This window comes from Pieris brassicae, chromosome 3 (assembly GCF_905147105.1).
Source record: "Pieris brassicae chromosome 3, ilPieBrab1.1, whole genome shotgun sequence".
Taxonomy (NCBI): Eukaryota; Metazoa; Arthropoda; class Insecta; order Lepidoptera; family Pieridae; genus Pieris; species Pieris brassicae.
Window position 1 is genome coordinate 20,837,568 of NC_059667.1, and position 20,948 is coordinate 20,858,515.

At 35.8% G+C, this 20,948-nt stretch overlaps 1 protein-coding gene across 1 annotated transcript in view; it reads right to left on the bottom strand.

Moving 5' to 3' along the window:
- The window catches only part of LOC123706626 (prolow-density lipoprotein receptor-related protein 1), a 75,207-nt gene that overhangs the window by 29,513 nt on the left and 24,746 nt on the right, over positions 1 to 20,948 (bottom strand). The window contains exons 22-42 of the mRNA XM_045655894.1: positions 18,586 to 18,823; positions 17,779 to 18,024; positions 15,918 to 16,327; positions 14,818 to 15,207; positions 13,947 to 14,103; positions 12,755 to 13,365; positions 12,239 to 12,380; positions 11,774 to 11,950; positions 11,261 to 11,389; positions 10,597 to 10,857; positions 9,343 to 9,479; positions 8,399 to 8,553; positions 8,123 to 8,222; positions 7,800 to 7,959; positions 6,928 to 7,030; positions 6,560 to 6,690; positions 5,384 to 5,588; positions 4,176 to 4,380; positions 3,329 to 3,515; positions 2,694 to 2,957; positions 1,616 to 1,757 (exon numbers count right to left, since the gene is read on the bottom strand). Coding sequence (XP_045511850.1) covers positions 1,616 to 1,757; positions 2,694 to 2,957; positions 3,329 to 3,515; positions 4,176 to 4,380; positions 5,384 to 5,588; positions 6,560 to 6,690; positions 6,928 to 7,030; positions 7,800 to 7,959; positions 8,123 to 8,222; positions 8,399 to 8,553; positions 9,343 to 9,479; positions 10,597 to 10,857; positions 11,261 to 11,389; positions 11,774 to 11,950; positions 12,239 to 12,380; positions 12,755 to 13,365; positions 13,947 to 14,103; positions 14,818 to 15,207; positions 15,918 to 16,327; positions 17,779 to 18,024; positions 18,586 to 18,823 — 4,550 coding nt within the window. The remainder of the gene's footprint in view (positions 1 to 1,615; positions 1,758 to 2,693; positions 2,958 to 3,328; positions 3,516 to 4,175; positions 4,381 to 5,383; positions 5,589 to 6,559; positions 6,691 to 6,927; positions 7,031 to 7,799; positions 7,960 to 8,122; positions 8,223 to 8,398; positions 8,554 to 9,342; positions 9,480 to 10,596; positions 10,858 to 11,260; positions 11,390 to 11,773; positions 11,951 to 12,238; positions 12,381 to 12,754; positions 13,366 to 13,946; positions 14,104 to 14,817; positions 15,208 to 15,917; positions 16,328 to 17,778; positions 18,025 to 18,585; positions 18,824 to 20,948) is intronic.

Genomic DNA, 20,948 nt, shown 5'->3' on the forward strand with positions numbered 1-20,948 from the left:
TTTTTCTAATTTATAAGATTGTAATCGTTATTAAACAAACGACCAATGAGAGCAGAGCATTTTGCTCGAGTGGGGTCGAAGCGCCATCTATATATAGGCCAGTCCGTTGGTTGTTACGGGGCCTTTTTGAAGTGGAGACGGATCGAGTTGGATCCCTGAGTTTTTGTCGCTAGATTGGTGTATTGAACTCACTGCTCGGTCTTAAAACTTATAATTTATTATTAAATAACTACCACAAAATATCAGTGTATCATCAGTGTAAATAAAATATTGTGAAAACTACAATCGTCGTGTTTTGTGCTCGCGCTCATGACGCCCACCAAATCTGCAACCACTGTTGATGACGTCACTAGGGAAGGTGTTTCTCCCACATATATGTTTGATAGATTTCCATTGTTATAGTTATCACGTAAGGTACTAGAATATAAACGCAAAGAAATGTGTAATTTAGGAGAGATAAGAAGATTTTTGCTGAAATGAATTTTTTGGCTTACGATAAAATATATTGTGTAAATTTCAAAATCATATTCTATATACATTTTCGTCATAAAATGAATTCGAAGTGTCAAAACTTGGCTATAGTAGGTTATTTTTCTATCGAGCGAAGTTATTTAAATCGTGTATCGAGCTATAAAAATGGATACATAAACTACTCAACTCCATCATATATTTTTTCCATTCGCCCTACTTCAAGAAACGATGACAAAAAATGGATAGAAACAATGTACTTTTTTGGAGTTGTGCGACCGTATAGGCCCTTAATTGAATCTCTAGACAGTTAATTAAAAATCGATATTCAATGAAATCGCTCAAGTTCCGTCAGACAAGTCAGTGAACGAAACGTTTAACTAGTTAAACGAACGTTTCCTAAGCCTAGGAGGCAACAAGACTAACCTAACCTGACCTTTTACAATAAAGCAAAACACGGAATTTCCAAGCTCTCAGTTCAACACGATCACACCGAAATAACAAATGCAATAATCATGGCGGAGTCTTGTTTTACATTATTAACCAACACGCTGGCTTTCGGTCAGACAGATAGTTTAACGTTTTCGACGCTGCTTTTTCAATCAAAATGCTACTTGATTTAATTAACTGTCTAGAGATTCAATTAACTCTCGGATTTAACAATTTTACTGCGACATATACATATGTAAGAAAATGCTAGAATTATTAGGATATGATCGATTCGATTGATCTAATTTTTAGGGGAATTAAAGGTTCTCCTATTACGTTACAATCATCAATTACTTTGATTTGTTTTATTATTATTAAATTGTTAAATAGTTTGAAATAAACATAATATTGGTTGAGTATTCAGTGGAGCATTGCGGTGATATGTGATTGGACCGAGTTGGGGCTAGTAGATTGTGATTAAAAGTGAGATGGGAGCCCAAATTATAAACAACAGTTTCACTGTTGGTTATAATTTACCCTAAAGCGTTATTTGTAGTGTTACAATATCAATCTAAATAAAATATTGAACAATAATTATTCGTATCTTTATGCTCGCACTTTGCCCATATAATAAGCCCGTTAATAACGATGTCCACATCGATGGAGTTACGAAATTTCTCCGACATATACACATAAAAAGGCTACACTATATGCTCACTTGTACTGATCAGATGCGCAGTCGCAGTCGCGCTCGTCGGCTGCATCATCACAGTCTGCATGGCCGTCACAAACACTTGACGCAGGAACACACCGTCCACCAGCCCCACATGACATTGTGTCTTCGGGACATGTACGGGATGCTGGATGAAGTAATACATAGATAAAATTTTAATTAAGACCTTTGATATCTTAGCCTATCACAATTAGCACCCTGCTTGAGAGTTAATTTTATTTTTTAAATTGTAATGGCGTCTTTATTGCATTGTGATAACGTTTAGTTTACAATGCCCAAGAATTTGAAGTCGTCTTTGCATGATTCAGATGAGGTTTTTAGTTTTTTAGTTTAGTTTAAATAAAACCCTTAGCTTGCATAATCTTACATAGTACAACTGTAAAACAACTTCAAACCATTGGCTCGGTATACTCAACTATAACAAAACAGACGCATCGTTAAATCCTATAATATAAATTTTCCTTAATCCATCTTTTCATGCACACACGCGCACACATTTGTTTCGTCTTCCACAAACACACACAATTACATAGTTATCATAATATATTCATATATTTATTATTTTTAGAGTACCCTCATTTGTAAAACCAATTGTGTTGGTTACCCTTGTAAACTTTATAAATTTAAAAAAGAGCGAAGCATCCCTGTTACAGGTCTCTTACTAGCTAGGCCTCAATCTGAATTCTATTGTACATAAAGCTAAACAAATAAATAATTTTGATTTTTTTTGTCAAAAAAAAATGGTCAATGAAATAATGAAATGGTAATTCCTATGTAACAAATGAATGCAACGTAACAGTTAAAAAGAGTGACTGCGTCAATCTATACTCTCGGGGCGACGATTTAACTAACTCCAACGATTTATTTAATTTAATCGTCTCGCTTATAAATCTTAGGAATTCGGAGAGAGCAAAATATACAGCTTTGACTCGTCAATATCAATCAATCTTATATTTTTGGTTCGGTTTGTTAGATGTAACACTTAAATAAGATCAATAACATCCTACGTGAGAGAAACAAAGCAAATCTTTTAATACAATTGCGTTTTAACACTATCACTTACTGCAATAGTAGAGATCTTCATCGCTAGCATCAGCATCGGGACTGCAATGGTTAACGCCATCGCACACAAGTTGGGCAGGCAAGCAGGCACCTTCGGCACAGGCGAACATATCGTGTGGGCACACGTCATGTGCAGGATGGCACGCACGTCCATCGCGCGCGAGTACGCGGCCGTTCTCGCACGCGCACGTTGCGTGCCCATTCGCTGATATCTCGCAGAGCTCTGCGCATCCACCGTTCATTACTGCGCATGGGTCTAATGAACCTGAAACGATTACAATTATATACAAACCATATATAGCTGTAATTGAAATAATTGTATAGTATAACCTCGAGGAATTATTGGAAAATTTTAAAGTTCTATTAAAAATGTTCTACTAAACCAATATAACATTATTAACTAAAATAAAGTTTTTAGAATAGTTGGTTACGGAGAGTTACACTTGGCTTTAGATTTTAATACTACATAATCATTGAACTAAAAAAAAAATGTTAGTTTTAATAAATGATAACAATTAGTTAAATCAATATGAATCTGGCATAAATATACTTGCTACCTAAATAGAAACAATACTAAAACTTCTCATTTCTTGAAATTTTATCAATAAAAATAAATACATCAGTCCATTAACGTACATTGATGGTGATTGGGAGCTATGAGCACTATCCCACAAGGTCTTGGCAGGTCACGACGTAGCGTACGCGCAACTCCGGAGCGTCTGTCTGCCCTTAACACGCTGCGTGACACCCAATCCGTCCAAAACACGTATCCTCCCCCCACTGCTATAGCGTACGGATGTTCGCTACGGGCACGTGTAACTATCTGTTGTTAAATTAAAAAGTAATTGTTTATTTAAAAACGATTACGTTTTATAAACTGCGACCGATTTCATGCGAATAATGTGACTTTGAATTTGGGAAGTCTTTTTTAATACTATTATAATTACTATATTAAACTTTAAGCTATAAATATTAAATAACATTCTCAATCAATAGGCATTTACATATGATACAAAAGAAATTATTAGTATTGTCTTTTGTTAACATAGCTTTTACACCTTAAGAAAACACTGTTTAAACGGATCGAAGCTATGTATTATTATTATAAACTTATAATTATTTATATAATTTTAAATTTTTGTCTTCCTTTTGCCTTTTGTCTTCAGTCACCGTGACCACGCACGCTGTAAAGCACGCGAAACGTCGGAAAAAAATTTAAAATTATGTAAATAATTATAAGTTTTTAATAATAATACATAGCTTCAATCCGTTTAAAAAGTGTATTCTTAAGAAATTATTAGTTTATTAAACACAAATCTTCATCACACTGTAGTTTTTTAAAGCCATACAATATCTAGTTTATATCTGTGAAGTTTGTTTGGAGAAATATTGAAGAAAATTAAGTTAGAATAATATTACTTATTAGCTATATATACTAGATTTAATATCATATTTACAAAAATATGTTTCCATGGTAACTTACCCGTCGATGCGAACCATCATATCTGGCGCGTTCAATCTTATCTAAACGTGCATCCGCCCAGTACAGTAAGCGTGCGTCGTGTTCGAGTGCGAGCGCGTTCGGCATCAGTATGTCCGTCGTTATGACGTCTGAAGCGCCACGTCCGGTTGAATGCACACGAGAAATTCGCGGACGCTTTTCGTTCCAGTTTGTCCAGTACACGCGGCTGTAACATGGTATACAAACGGTTAGTTTATAATTAAAAGTTAGTGTTAGTTTAAAACGTATAAATACCGTACACACATAACTGCAATGCTGATAGCATATTGATTTTTGCTTTCATATATTTACTTAAATAACAAAACACGGCCCGGAAATTTTGGGTTAGATACCAACTAATATAGTGTTTTAAAACACACATGTTTGCCAAATGAAAACAAAAATATCAAAATATAAGCCATATAAATAATTTACTAGCGGATCCGATCGACATCCAAAAATAATATCTAATAGAAGATTTATAAATATACCAGCTGTTTATCTGCTGTATACATAAATAACCTAGATACCGACTGCATTCTGCCGAGCTGATTTGTGAATCTAAACCATCAACCCAAACAAACCAAAAAATTCATTCAAATCGGTCCAGCCGTTACAGACAAATTAAGCAACACACACACGTAAAGTAAAATTAGAAATATAAATGTTAAAGTGTTTCTCAGATTGGTTGAACGCGCTAATATCAAGAATTACTAGATTGTTTTAAACTTATTTTACGTATTTATCCTTAAAAAGAAATCATTCTTAAAACAAAATCCTTTATAATTTAAAAAAATTAGATAATTTTATTTTAATTCAGTAATAGTATAATCGTCATCTTTTAGTCGATACCAACTTCGGGGCAATAAATACAGATAACACAACTTTCTCTGCAGCTGTGATACTTTTGACATTTAACACCTTTTGTCTTCAGTCACTGTGACCACGCACGCTGAAAAGCACGCGAAACGTCGAATTTTTTTTTTTTAGAATTATGTAAATAACTATAAGTTTTAATAATAATACATAGCTTTAATCCGTTCAAAGAGTGTTTTTCTTCAGTAATAGTAGTCTATATAAATTACTAAATAACTATAACAGAATTCATATATTCATCGTCAACCTTTATACGTATCGTCCATATGTATATAGGTGTCTGACGTTGTTTTTAAAAACAAAACTTTACATACTGTTCGCAAGGATCGTAATCAATAGCTCGTGGTCGATCAGCAGTCGTCAACTGTAGCAGTGTGCGTACGAGGGCCGGACGATGTGCCGGTGCAGCCTTTCTTAACTCTGCCAACGGCGCTGAACGTATCGCTCCGCACGACGCGCACGTCCAATATAACGTACCCGTCGCCAACGATACTACCATGCCTTCTACAGCTCCACATTCTGAAATTAAAGGGTAAATTAATATACGAATCTATGAAAGAAATGAGAAAAATAAAACACTTTTTTCACCGGATTGAAGCTATGTTTTATTATAAACTTATAATTATTTTACATAATTTTTAATTTCTCCCGACGTTTCGCGTGCTTTACAGCGTGCGTAGACAAACAATCCGCGAAAATAGAGGACACCGTGAGTCATTTCTACAAAAACCCGTCATCTTTTAGTCGATACCAACTCCGGGGAAATAAATACAGATAACACAACTTTCTCTACAGCTGCGATACTTTTGACATTCAACACCTTTTTTCTTTAGTCACCGTGACCGCGCACGCTTTAAAGCACGCGAAACGTCTGGAGAAATTTAAAATTATGTAGAATAATTATAAGTTTATACATAGCTTCAATCGTAAGAAAGTGTTTTCTTTAAATGTGTAAAAGCTATGTTAACAAAAGACAATACAATGGGAAAAAGCTTAGTGTTTATGCGTAATGAGGATAATATGTTTTTGTCTATGGTAAATTGGTGTTTTCTTGCAATCAAAGTCGAATTGACATTTTGCTAATTGATGCACTCGTAGTACTAATAATGTACTCCTAATACTAAACGTAAAAAATTAATGAAATGAGTACATCTACTTAAAACAATTAAGTTCAAAAATGTATTAAAACATAATTGAGTATTAAAAATATTTATTATATGTTATATTGTGAAAAGATGGACAGTTGGCATTATAGAACTAGTGGGAAAAATCTGGATGAATGTCGCTCAAGACAAAGAGCAATGGAAAAATATAGAGGAGGCTTTTACCCTACAAAAACTAGACCTTTAAAAAGAAAAAAGACATTTTTTTTTAACTTATGCTAACACAACTAAATATTAAGGAATATAAACGAACCAATTGTTGTATGGATAAATTAATAAATCTTTAATAAGAATAATATTCGCTAAAAGATAAGAGATCGTACTTACTGTCAAGCAACACGGAATGTCCGGAACCGTTGAAATGAACAATATTGATGGAGCCGCGTTGTATGTCGGAATATAGCAACGTCTGCGTTTCATACTCGTACGCCAATGCGATCGCATTTCGCATGAGAGTCCTAAAAACAAAAAATACACAATTAATATTAAAAAAAATAAAAATCTGTATGATGACAACAATTATATATTATTATAAAGTCAAGTGTAATAAGCTCAATATTCAGAACTAGCCTAATCAATCCCAATAATTAAAATTACTGATTATCGGGCAATTAATTTGAACACCCTCTAAACTAAAGAAAAGTAGATCAGAAATAGGTGTAAAAGTATGGGCCAGGGTAACAAAGAATACTAACTTGTTTTCAATAGGTGGATAGGGCGAATTAAGATTGTTCTCATCCTGAAGGTGTATGCTGTCTATCTTGGACACGCGTGCGTACATTATAAATGACGAATACGCTGTAATAAAAACGTACAAAATCAAAACCTTGCCGTGTTCGTTGACGACCAGTTTCTTATTCCTAATACGGTTTAATACGCTAACAAAAACTCACAGAGAAAGTAGTTGCATCAACTAGCAGTATTACCAGAATAGAAAAAAAAAATAAAAAACAAGTTTTTTTTTTAATTTAAAATAAATTAAACAGATTATATTTATTCTTGAAAATTGTGTCATACAAAAAAGTAACAAAAATAATGACTATAAACAGGAATAACACAAAGAAAAATGTTCAATAAATGATTTTTTATTATTTAATAAAAAAAATTGTAGTGCCTCAAGAATAAATACATTTTTACGTACACTATAAAATATATATTAACCAATATAAGTAAGAGTGTTTTATTTGAATTACCGTGAATTGTATTTTCATCTTTATAGCTCTGTATTATTATGATACACTTAGTTAAGTAATATCAATTGTTCCTGGGTAAAAACCCATAAGCATTGTGTTACCGTTTAACGCACAAATATTAAATTATTCGTACGTATATTTTTATTAGGACAAATACATGATATAAACTGACATACATACAAAAAAATATATATAAAAAGGGGTCCCTATAACACGTGGACACGACGAGCAAAATCAAGTAGATACAATATACAGTGTTAATACAAACAACCAAATATAAAAAAAACAAACTATAAAAGAATTAAACTATGCTATATTTCGAGCTTTTCTATTGCAAAAATATCCCAATATAAAGTAATTGAGTAAATACTCACGCGTGCAAGTCTTATTGTCAGAGGCTAGATCTCCGTGCGGACACGCACATCGCGCGCGCGATCCGTCCCATAGACAAAGCGCCTCGCAACCACCGTAACCAGATGACATTGCGCATCCATTTGTACTACTCGATACGCTTTGGTTCGCACTTGACCAAATCTGAAAATAAAAAATATATATAATTTTATATTAACTAATTTTAAAATATATGTGAACTGTGTGTTTTAGAAGTATTAAACTCGAAACTAATCTACGTTTTTTTTTTAAATTTTATTTTACAAGTAAGGTGACCCTTACTTTAAATGAATAAATTTCAACTCACCACAAGATCTTTGAGACTGTCTCCAACATTGTCCACCAGCAAAGTGTAATTCTTCAAGTTGGAGATCGGCGCACGCGCAGCGCCACCGTGAGCTAACGTCCTGCAATTATGTTTACTATTTATATTTCCATCAAAAAAGTCATTAAATTTCAGTCCTGTCTGTGTTAATATTTTATTTGTCAATAAAAAAATCTTATCCAAAAAGGTCCGTTCATCAGGTATGTAGTTAACCGTACACTAATAAAATAATTTGGAGTATTTAAATTATAAGCTCACGTGTCAAGCCAGTACAGATGTCCAGCAGTAACTGCTATAGCGACTGGCCGATGAAGAGGTGCACCACGCCATACTCTCCGTCGAACACCACCAGAATAAGGTACGGACCATACTGACGGTTCATCCCACCATTCCACCCAGTATACCATCTCGTTCTAAGGAAACATTGTAAATTACAAAATTACGTAGAGGAAATGCGTTGTCATCATAGTTGAATAAGATTCAGGGTCAAAACTTAGCGCTATGACATATGTCAAACTTTAATTTTGACAAACGGATCCAGTCTACGCGTTAAGTGTTGACTTTCACACTTGACATATTAAAAGCTCAATGGAAGAGAAGCTATAGACACGGTTAAATTATTTAATTAACGTCGTTATTTTTTGTATATATAAATCTTAAACGCTCGCCAAAGCCAAATTCTTAAAAAAAATATTATTCATTGCATTGTCATAGTTATTAATATGTAATTAATAATTTCTTAAGCCTACAACCAATATAAATTATAGTTAAAAAAAGATTATACTAAAGATATGGCCAAAGATGGAAAACATAGCATATACAAAAATTTATTAAACACATTCAACTAGTATTGTCTTTGGTTAACATAGCTTTTACACATTGAAAGAAAACAATTTTTTAACCGGATTAAAGCTATTTGTATTATTATAAACTTATAATTATTTACATAATTTTAAATTTAGTAAAGCACGCGAAACGTCGGAAAAAATATGTTTACATTCAACTAGGTCATACGTAAGTGTTGTTTGCTGGTGTGAGTGTGGGTGTGTACGTACGGGTGTGTATGTGGTGTACGCTCGTGACGTAGATTATTTAGCGCTATGTATATTCTTATTAAGCAGACCAATCTTGCTGTCAAAGTAAATCAGGTAAATATAATTCTACACAAACTGAGATTCGTATTAAAATATATATATTTTTACCTCAGTATCAATTGCAATGTGAGCAACGGCGGTACCATTATACAGCAAAGCGGGATCTGAAGCGTCAGGTCTGGCACGTTGTATCCACCCACCTCCCGACATGAAAAGCCAGCCCCGAGCCGCGTCAACCGCCAAGGCTAAAGGATATTATTTAAAATTAGTACCCATTGTAACATTTCTATACTCAGATTTTTCATTCCGTAGAATTCTGACATTTCATAAGTGTTGCTACTAAAAAAAATTCAGGCAAAAAGAGAAAAAATGACCCATTTGACGGCAATAAAATTAAATGCTACGTATTTTTTATGTTTTACCTACAAACTACTTCTTAATATTTACTTACTCAAGTGATACAAAAATAACAAATATTCCAATATCACCAACAATATATCGAATTCAATTAACACTTAAGTTAATTTGATATATTATTTAGCTGGCAGCACTGCCTACTAATTCCAGGTTTAGTAAACCTTTAAAAAAATAAAATGTTGATAAAAAGGGACGTAATTAATAACTCGCCGTAAAAATAACTTTTAATGTGGAAAACCGTACTAAATAAAATGGATAGATTCACTAACTAGTAACCTGTATGTATATGCTTAGATGTTCAGACTCGTATTGAAATTGAAAAGTATGTCCGGCCAAAAAGGTTTTTGATCTTTTAAATATCAAAAAATAATAGCTGACATTTTTTAATTCTACGGAATTAAAAATTAGAGTAAAGAAGTTTAATTTGCGAGTTTGCCTAGGAGCCAAGGCTGTATCATTTGCTCACTCAGGCTTTCTTAGTTTTATAAGCGTGGCGATTTCCTAAATCATCAGTTACGTTCATGTTTTATTGTTACGTAACAGGAGGCAAACTAGATTATTTATCTATACAGCAAATAACCATCTGATATATTTATATATATAAAATTCTCGTGTCACAATGTTCGTTCCCATACTCCTCCGAAACGGCTGGAGCCCTATTTTAAACCCCTAAGTGATAAGGGGTCTCCACAGCAAATTTTTTTTTTTTACTTTTTAGACATTTTTTGTTTGTTTTTATGATACAACATACAACCCTTAATTGTCACCGCTCTACGATCAACCCCTATTTTTTATTATAATACATAGTTATTTTTATTGAACTAATAAAATGTTTCCCGGAAATAATATACATGGCAAAACGACGTTTGCCGGGTCAGCTAGTCGTAGTATAAAAATTATGGGTGCTCGATTAACAAAAATATTTTAGTATTTAAAAAAACTTACTAGTAGCAACAAACGGGTCCGTATCCTTCAATACGTATCGATGTGACCCATCAAGCCGGGCTACCATTAAAAGTGCTCGTGCTGGGTCACTCCAATACAAGTTCCCCGCTAACCAATCAACGGCTAGCGCCGCTAAAGAGTCTCCACCTTCTTCATTCCCTCCTTCCGCCTGCTGAAGTACCCTCTGGCGCCTGGAACCATCTCGTTGGACTCGCCACACTGCCCCTGCTTCTGGGTCCGCCCAATATAACCACTCCTCCTCTGCGAAATGGTCAGTATAAATAACTAAACAAATATTTTGAATCATTATTTCATACAACTTGCATTTGTTCATTAGACATATTACCGTATTACCAAATTTAAAAGGACATTAAAAACACACGTTCTGAGGCCGTATTAAAGTTAAAAATATAATCTTTTACATTTTTTAATATATTTAATTAAGTTCTAATAGTTCTAGACACGTTTCATTTGTCATTGAAAATAAACAAACAAATTGCTATTTATCTAAATTATTGTTTAACCAATAGTTTTCGGGCAAAACCATTCTGCTGATAGAGAAGAAAATATCATTTATCTGATCATAGGGGCACAGTAAACAGACATTTATAGATTTAACAAAAATAATATTTTCAAAAGTTGTTTTTCGTGAACGTATACGTACTTGCGTAATAGTCGATAGCGGCGGCTGAGGTGATCTGTGGCAGAGGTGTCAGGGCATCCTCAACTGAACCCGTCAGGGAAACACCTCGCAATTCCCAGCTTAGTGAGTAAATTAATGCAGGTTCGATAGCTAAGGAAAAAACACAAGTCCATTGTTATACTTGCAAAATAATTCGAAGGTAAAAACAATCTGTTTTTGACGTTCATACGTGTACATTGTGTTACCTATATGAATAAATTATTTTGAATTTGAATGTTATTTAAATTCATTTTGATACTAAACTATTTCACTTCACTGTACTCAATATTTTTTTACAATTCATTAAAAATATTAAGTAATAAATATATTAACTACAGTAAAGTGAAACTGTAGTTTAGTATCAGAATAAACTAAGAATCATTATAACTAATAACTATAAATGAACATGAGGCGCAAGCGTACAATGAGTCAAGCTATTTCGTGCGTTCAGCCGGTGTTGGCCGTTTATTAGACGTTGTTACGTCAAAAACTTACGTGTACAAGCAGTTCCGTTCTGACGGTATCCCAAAGCGCAGCGACAGACTGATTTAGTACGCGACACGGGCAAACACAAGTGCGCACATTGTTCTTTGGGCCCGCGATTCGCGCACGCACTTTTCGAGCTTATATTTTGGGCACTCGCATCGTATACGCGCAGTGATATCACGCCATCTGTAAAACATGTAATCGCATGATAAGGGCGGTTTATCGATAAAACTACCCTCAGAAAAACTGACGAGTCGTACGTAAAAAACTTAATATTTCAACACTATTTAGTTTAACATAGAATATATATATATTCACATCATATATTATATAGGTATAACAATAGCATCAATAAATATAGATTCTAACATATGTATTGACTATAGTAGTGCTGTGTGAATTCTTAAAATTATTGGGAAAATACAATATGTGGAATACATCTACATAATATCATCTTTTCACTTAATGACGTACCAGTATTATTTCGGAGTATACGTAATCGTGAGCAATCTCGTTGAGCACAGGCTATAAGTGCGCCCGTAGCCGAATCCGCCCAAATGATTTCGCCCGCGTACACCTCTACGGCACTTGGACGTGCACCCATCGGTAGCGCCAACTATAACGTTACAAACGTAATACATTTTTCTCTATTTCTATGAAAAAACAGATGCGTTTTGTAATGCTAAAAATTACAATACAAAGAGTAGATAAATAATGTGTGTTAAAGTTTAAATTAATGTTTTAGGGATTGTCCCCACGTCTTCAACATATCATATGCGGCAATTGTTTCGCCACAGATAGAAGTCTTATTTATTTAATTAAATTTATCATGAATATTTGTCATTGTTTTTCTTCATTTAATGAATTTTATATTATGGTATTTTTCTTAGAAATCAGAATAGGTTTTAGTGTATAGTTTCGCTATATATATTTTTTTTTTAGTGCGACTTATGAATAAATACATAATATAAAAAATATAAAAAATCTAACCGTAGTCGCCTTGTTCGTTTTCAGATCCAAATACTGAATACTGGCTGATGCCGTATTCGCCCAATACAATAAACCCTTATCAACATCTAGGGTCATACTCGTAACACCTGCGAGGTGGGCGTCGTTGTTAGAGTCGATCAACACACGACGCTGGCTGCCATCACCCCTAGCGGTCTCGATGCGTTCACCGCCGTTAGACTGCGCCGCCCAAAAGATGTCGCCCGTGTGCGGGTGCGCTGCTAGGGCACTTACGTTAAACTGTTCAGCGTATAAGGGCGTAAGTCGCTCACCGCGTAGACCGGCCACAGCGAGCGTTTTACGTGCACTAAAGTACATAATCCGCGCTGACCATTGTACAGCGAGCGCACGCGGCTGTGATACCCCACTATCAGCGATAACGACAACGTTCCCGCCTCGCACGTCGGCTCTTTTAATCTCATTTGTATCTGTGTCCGCCCAGTATACGGCGTGTTCGGGAGTGAACACTTGTAGGGACGAGGGCGTGGTTAATTGCGGCCCAGCCAATGTGGGCGCCACTTGTGCTAAGGCGCCCGCTAGAGCGAGACCGCGTACAGCCCCGCTCACGCCTACCAACAAGAGTTGCTTTTCAGCTGGAAAGAATAAAAAACATGAAACAAAACCAATATCAAATAGAGCTCTTAGAACCACGATGTACTTTCGACAATTTTAATGTATTTTTCGATACAAAAATACTCGATAAATTTAACAAAATGTATGTTAATTGATCCCGATAATTTTAAATTCAAGGAATAGTATCTTGCATCTGATTAGAAATCTTCATTTAAACAGTTGAAAAGTTAATAAGTCATGTTAATGTTTAATGACATCATGATAATGATAGACTGAAGTCGCTCACTCTAAACACGATTACAGACTTATTGTCGAAATAAAAATTTATGAACAATTGTATGTGTAATATTGTATTGTAATTATTGTTAACACACAATAATGTAGAAATAAGTATTCACGAATTTTGAACCAACTCTTTATTTATTCGAGCCAGAATCGTGGATTGACCCTTGTCAATATTGTATATTGTATAAATCATTAAAAGAAAAGCTTACAGAAAAAACAAAAGTAAAATTAAATTTTGTGAAAAATTTAAAATTATGTAAACAATGTTTTCTTTAAATGTGTAAAAGAATATGAATAAAAAAATATGAAATGTTACCTTCACAAGTAAGATTGTCAGATGTGAGCCTCATTAAGTGCGGACATGCGCAGACGCGTTGTTCGGGTGTATCTATGAGACAAAGGTGAGAGCAATTCCCGTTGTTGACGCCGCATGGATTGATGAGATTAGCCGGCTGTCTACTGGGATGAATCACCTGTAATAATTGATTTTAGATTCATTAAGACTTGTATAATTAATCACACAATTTATATCCTGATATCCCAGGAATGAATCATACTTTAGGGAGATTCAGATTCATTACTTGGAGCAGGGCCGGATTAAGAAAAAGACTCGGAGCAACATAATAGTGGAGGCACCCAAATTATTTTCCAAAAAAAAACAGTCGAGTTTTTAATTGTGAAACAGTATATATTCATTTAGTATTTAACAAACAGATACAAATATAACAAAAGAAAAGTTATTTATAGAACGGAAAGGATAAATAACATGTTTTTACCGAAGTCTATTGTGGAGGCCCCGGCACTGTAGCTACGGTTTTATTACGTAACGATATTGTGGGGTCTCGTAACACGTTACGAAGCGTTTCATTGGCGGGATTTGAACTACGCGTTATTTATTTATTTTATTTATTTATTGTATAAATGATCTTAATATTAAGGAAGTTGGTGTGGTGGAAACACAAACTGTACACAGTTTTTCTGTCCGCCAGAACGTCGAACATATTTAATGAGTAACATTTTTAATAATATTAACGCGTAAATAGAAACAGAAACTTTACGCCTAATAGATGCTCACAAACCGTTTCACTAGGGCAAACGAGAAAATGTTAAGGCACGTTGCATGGTCAATAATCTCCAAAAATTCCGTCACATAATACTCGAACGATTCAAAAATAAATTAAACCCACCTTAAGGTCAAAAGGCTGTGTGAGCGTCCGCTGCACAACGGTAACATCAGATCCGTTCCACTTATTGGCACGCACGACACTGTTACTACGCCAATCAGTCCAATACACGTGCGATTCAAACACGGTGACCGCAAATGGGTGTGACAAGGCCCCGTGCCCACGTAACACTTCGCGTATGTCCTCGCCCGCGTACGTAACCGTATGTATGGAGTCTGAGCGTGCGTCGATCCAATAAAGTCTCTCTGCACGGTGGTCTAGAGCGATTCCGTTAAGCCATGCGCCCTCGCCCGTTGATTCGACGCGTACTATACGTTTGCGGTCGCGTCCGGCCAGAGTTGCACGTTCGATTCGCGGCGCACTTTGCTCCCAATCGCTCCAGAAGAGAAAACCCTAAAAAATATCCGTCATGTATTTTTTTAAAACTTAGAACATAAACCGAGAAATTATTTACTTCGTATTTGAAGCGTGTGACTCCCAAGATAAGGTCTAGAATTCGCATCACGGCTGTGCAGTTTTTGTAAAAGACTTTTCTTTCCTTTTACATTTAACACTCACACTGCATTAAACTGGCATGCCACAGAAATAAAAACCAGTGGCGTGTGTCAGTCCCTTACTTGAACTATTGAGAAAAAATAACCTTCCCATAATCAAAGGAACGAACAAATTCCTGCTTATAAACCATTTGGTGATGAAGACGTCCAGTACTAACTTCTGCTAACCCAAACTATTGTATCCCCGTAAATAAAACTTAGAACTTTTAGGTTCGAAGTGGCGAAGACTTAAGACGTAAGACTCCGTCTGTATATATCACTACACTATAATGATTAATTCCTTGAATAAACTAATCTTTTGTACCTATATGTAGTTTGTATTTACTATTTTTCTAAAGACTGCGACTCCCTTTAACACAAGCTCGACCCTCCAACGCTTGAGAAGAAATACGATACCACATACACCCTGTGTTAATCAATAATTATTTGTATACAGCTTCAAATTATATAAACTGCCAAACAACAATAATACATACTTTAATAAATAACTTTGATTTATGTATCTAAATTAAAGGCTAGCCATGATACATGGCTGTAACAAAATAATACCTTAGTAGGATCCAGCGCAATAGCTCTTGGGCTATCCATATCACCAGCGAGCAGAGTCCGTCGATGTTGGCCATCAGCTCTGGCCACTTCTATTTGATGTAGGCCGCTTTCCACCCAGTACAAATTACCAGCCACCCAGTCCACAGCTAACCCTTCAGCCGTCAACAAACCCCTCTGAACCACTGGTGTGATGTCTCCAAGTGCATTGTCAACTATAGTTCCCCTGTATATAGTATCGTCTACCACGTCCGTCCAGAAAAGCTGAACCCTTCGTTCTGGTCCCGCCAGTCTCCAATCGAGGGCTATAGTATTCTTTAGCGCAGAGACCAGCGCACGTGATGCTAAAGAGCCAAGTTCTACCGCGCGCAGTTCGTGCCTGTTGCTGAAGACTAACATAGCGCTGGTGCTCTCTGCGGAATGGAAAAATCATCAAATAAATATTGGTAGTAAATAACTCATACTCAATTTACATCCAATTCCCAAATAAAGAGAGAAGAGGGAGAAAACAACATAGTGCGCACTTCTTTTAAAAAAAATCAGTGGCGCTACAACCATTTAGGTAAGTTTTTGAATCTGTTCCATGATCATTTGTTAATGTAATAGGCAAGTAGGTTATCAGCCGCCTCCTGACATACGTCGACTCTTTTGGTTCTAAGGCAAGGCGGTTTCCACACGATGTTTTCCTTCGTACGCGCGAGTGTTTAATGCGCACAGAGAGTCCATTGGTCGGGGATCGAACCTATGTCAACCTCTACGATTTTCTTTAACATCGCCCAAATTTTTGGTTTACATGGAAATAGAGCCTAAGAACGTGTGATAGATATATATATATATCTGTATGTATTGTTAATAGACCAATCTCAATTAAACAGCAATCAGCAAATTTATCTATCAAGTTTATTCATTAGGAATTTTCACAACGTACTCCGTTCCCTTAGAGTACGGCCTGGAGATCGTATCTCCCGTGGTGAACGATTATATTGTTCCGCACATAGGCAGACCCCTTGCTCATGATACTGACGGATGCGTCAACACATTCCGGACGAGAACGAGTTCTTTCTCGACGAGTCGTGGGCTCCTCCCTTCTTTACCCAAATATGCTACTACGAGTGACTCAGTCTACACTTAAAAAGTAGTTTAAAATACATCTACTGATCAAGGATATCTCAAAGAATCCCATTTTGAAACTGGGACGGTTCCCTAACTTGGAATATTCCTGATTCAGTCTCGTACCTCGTTATGACTTTTGAAATGATAAATTCATAAATAAATATTAATATATTCAAATGCAAAATCATTTAGATAACATAATGTACACAGATCAATAAAGAAATATATATGAAATACTTCTAATTTTACATTTACTGCCAGTTCACAAATCAAGGGCGTAGAACGGAAGAGAAGAACTGGCAATAAACTCTCCGCCACTCTTTTTAATCGCCAAGTTTTTGTTTTACACAACGTTTGCATGGATAAGGACCATTACACTATGTTCCTCTTGACATCTTAAGTAATTAATAAAAATAAAGATTTTTCCTCTATCAGCAGTACGCATGGTGAAATTTGAACACGTAGGAACACGTTCTCGGAGGAACAACACGCAAATAGTCGAAATAACTAACATCACCGCATATACGAATTCATGAACGACCAGTCACCACAAGTAGCACCCGTTCACGAGTATCACACATGGCCAGCCATCAGCTCTCTTCTCTTCTCTCTCAGGAGAGAGACAACCTGACGCATGGACGCCGCCACTGATTTTACGTATTACTGAACGTAAACGGACAACCCTTTTCTTAAGTCGGTAAAAATATATATTTTTATAGGTGACAATCATTTCTACCTTCACTAATCATACCTGTACTTTTACACGTAAATCCGTCATCAGCTAGCCGATATCCCTCATAGCAGGTACAGCGGTATCTGTTCTTCTGCGGCTGACACGTCTGACTGCAAACGCCCCACTCTTCGCACAAATGGTTAGGCGCGCATGTCCGTCGGTCACGTTGTAAGTGCAAGTGAGGTGGACACGTGCAGGCAGGTCCACTGGGTGTTGGCTGACAGGTATGAGAACACGGGCCGTTCGCAACACACATTGGTTCTCCTAAATAATTTCATTAATAATTAATAATTGGATCCCTTAGCGTCACGTTGAGTGGTCTCTCTGCATCTTCTACAGCATTTACCATGAAGAATGTTCAGAGGAGTTGTAAGGACTAAAAAATACCATCCGTATCACCTCGACGTCCGTCCTTCCAGCGCAACCAGCTACCCACTTAGTATACCAATTCGACTTAGGGTCCCTTAAGAAAACAGCGTACAAATTCTTAATAGGCCGGCAGCGCACTTGCGAGTCAATGTAAGTGTCCATAGCGGCGGTTTCACTCAAAAACATAACCTTATCCTTTCTTTTATTTTAATTTTAGTAGCCTAATATTTATTTTATTATTTCTTGTTAAAAACCCCTTCGTTTTTGACAGTTTTTTTATTATTATTTTCAACTATGTCTCAAAAATACTAGTTTCCCTTTAATTTATTATCAGCAAATTCAGAGAATCTGATTGGCAATAATTCGAATTTTAGAGTCAATCCTTACAAATTTTGTATCGTACGTCACTAAATAAATAAATACTTAGTTACTCTACATATAAAAATCTATATTTACCGCATCGATCAGCTTCGTCAGCACCGTCAGCGCAATCGGTAGCATCATCACACAATTGTAAGAGCGGCACACATCTAGTCCCATTATCGCATCGCAGAGCCGGCCAAACGCAATCATCTACCGGGGTTGCCGTGGTAATCGGGCTGGTAGCCACTACTGGAGGGGATGTAGACATCCCCCCACAGCCCGCTTCATCAGAGCCATCGAGACAATCTACGCGAGCGTCACATCTAAACTCCTGTAGTTGGTAATAGAATAATAAAAATAAATATTTACAAAGGAAATGTTAACAATATTTCAGGTACAATTATTCCCTATGACCTGATTCTGAACATTTACTATGTACCATGAGGCACTAGAGAGCTCATAAGAGCTGATAACTATATTATTATCAACAAAAAATGCAAAACTGTAGCTGTCTCTTTTCATCACAGAGAAAACAGAAAGAGACGAAATGTAATTACTATTTTTATAGGACTCACTGAGGCTCAATGGACCTGATAACTATATTATTATCAACAAAAACGCATAACAGTAGCTATCTCTATTCATCACAGCGTAAACAGAAAGAGATGAAAGGTGGTTACTATTTACTATAGGACTCTCTGAGGCTCAAAGGACCTGATAACTATATTATTATCAACAAAAACGCATAACAGTAGCTATCTCTATTCATCACAGCGTAAACAGAAAGAGATGAAAGGTGGTTACTATTTATTATAGGACTCTCTGAGGCTCAAAGGACCTGATAACTATATTATTATCAACAAAAACGCATAACAGTAGCTATCTCTATTCATCACAGCGTAAACAGAAAGAGATGAAGGGTGGTTACTATTTATTATAGGACTCTCTGAGGCTCAAAGGACCTGATAACTATATTATTATCAACAAAAACGCATAACAGTAGCTATCTCTATTCATCACAGCGTAAACAGAAAGAGATGAAAGGTGGTTACTATTTATTATAGGACTCTCTGAGGCTCAATGGACCTGATAACTATATTATTATCAACAAAACCGCATAACAGTAGCTATCTCTATTCATCACAGCGTAAACAGAAAGAGATGAAAGGTGGTTACTATTTATTATAGGACTCTCTGAGGCTCAATGGACCTGATAACTATATTATTATCAACAAAACCGCATAACAGTAGCTATCTCTATTCATCACAGCGTAAACAGAAAGAGATGAAGGGTGGTTACTATTTATTATAGGACTCTCTGAGGCTCAAAGGACCTGATAACTATATTATTATCAACAAAAACGCATAACAGTAGCTATCTCTATTCATCACAGCGTAAACAGAAAGAGATGAAAGGTGGTTACTATTTATTATAGGACTCTCTGAGGCTCAACGGACCTGATAACTATATTATTATTAACAAAAACGCAAAACAGTAGCTGTCTCTTTTCATCACAGAGAAAACAGAAAGAGACGAAATGTAATTACTATTTTTATAGGACTCACTGAGGCTCAATGGACCTGATAACTATATTATTATCAACAAAAACGCATAACAGTAGCTATCTCTATTCATCACAGCGTAAACAGAAAGAGATGAAAGGTGGTTACTATTTACTATAGGACTCTCTGAGGCTCAAAGGACCTGATAACTATATTATTATCAACAAAAACGCATAACAGTAGCTATCTCTATTCATCACAGCGTAAACAGAAAGAGATGAAAGGTGGTTACTATTTATTATAGGACTCTCTGAGGCTCAAAGGACCTGATAACTATATTATTATCAACAAAAACGCATAACAGTAGCTATCTCTATTCATCACAGCGTAAACAGAAAGAGATGAAGGGTGGTTACTATTTATTATAGGACTCTCTGAGGCTCAAAGGACCTGATAACTATATTATTATCAACAAAAACGCATAACAGTAGCTATCTCTATTCATCACAGCGTAAACAGAAAGAGATGAAAGGTGGTTACTATTTATTATAGGACTCTCTGAGGCTCAATGGACCTGATAACTATATTATTATCAACAAAACCGCATAACAGTAGCTATCTCTATTCATCACAGCGTAAACAGAAAGAGATGAAAGGTGGTTACTATTTATTATAGGACTCTCTGAGGCTCAATGGACCTGATAACTATATTATTATCAACAAAACCGCATAACAGTAGCTATCTCTATTCATCACAGCGTAAACAGAAAGAGATGAAGGGTGGTTACTATTTATTATAGGACTCTCTGAGGCTCAAAGGACCTGATAACTATATTATTATCAACAAAAACGCATAACAGTAGCTATCTCTATTCATCACAGCGTAAACAGAAAGAGATGAAAGGTGGTTACTATTTATTATAGGACTCTCTGAGGCTCAACGGACCTGATAA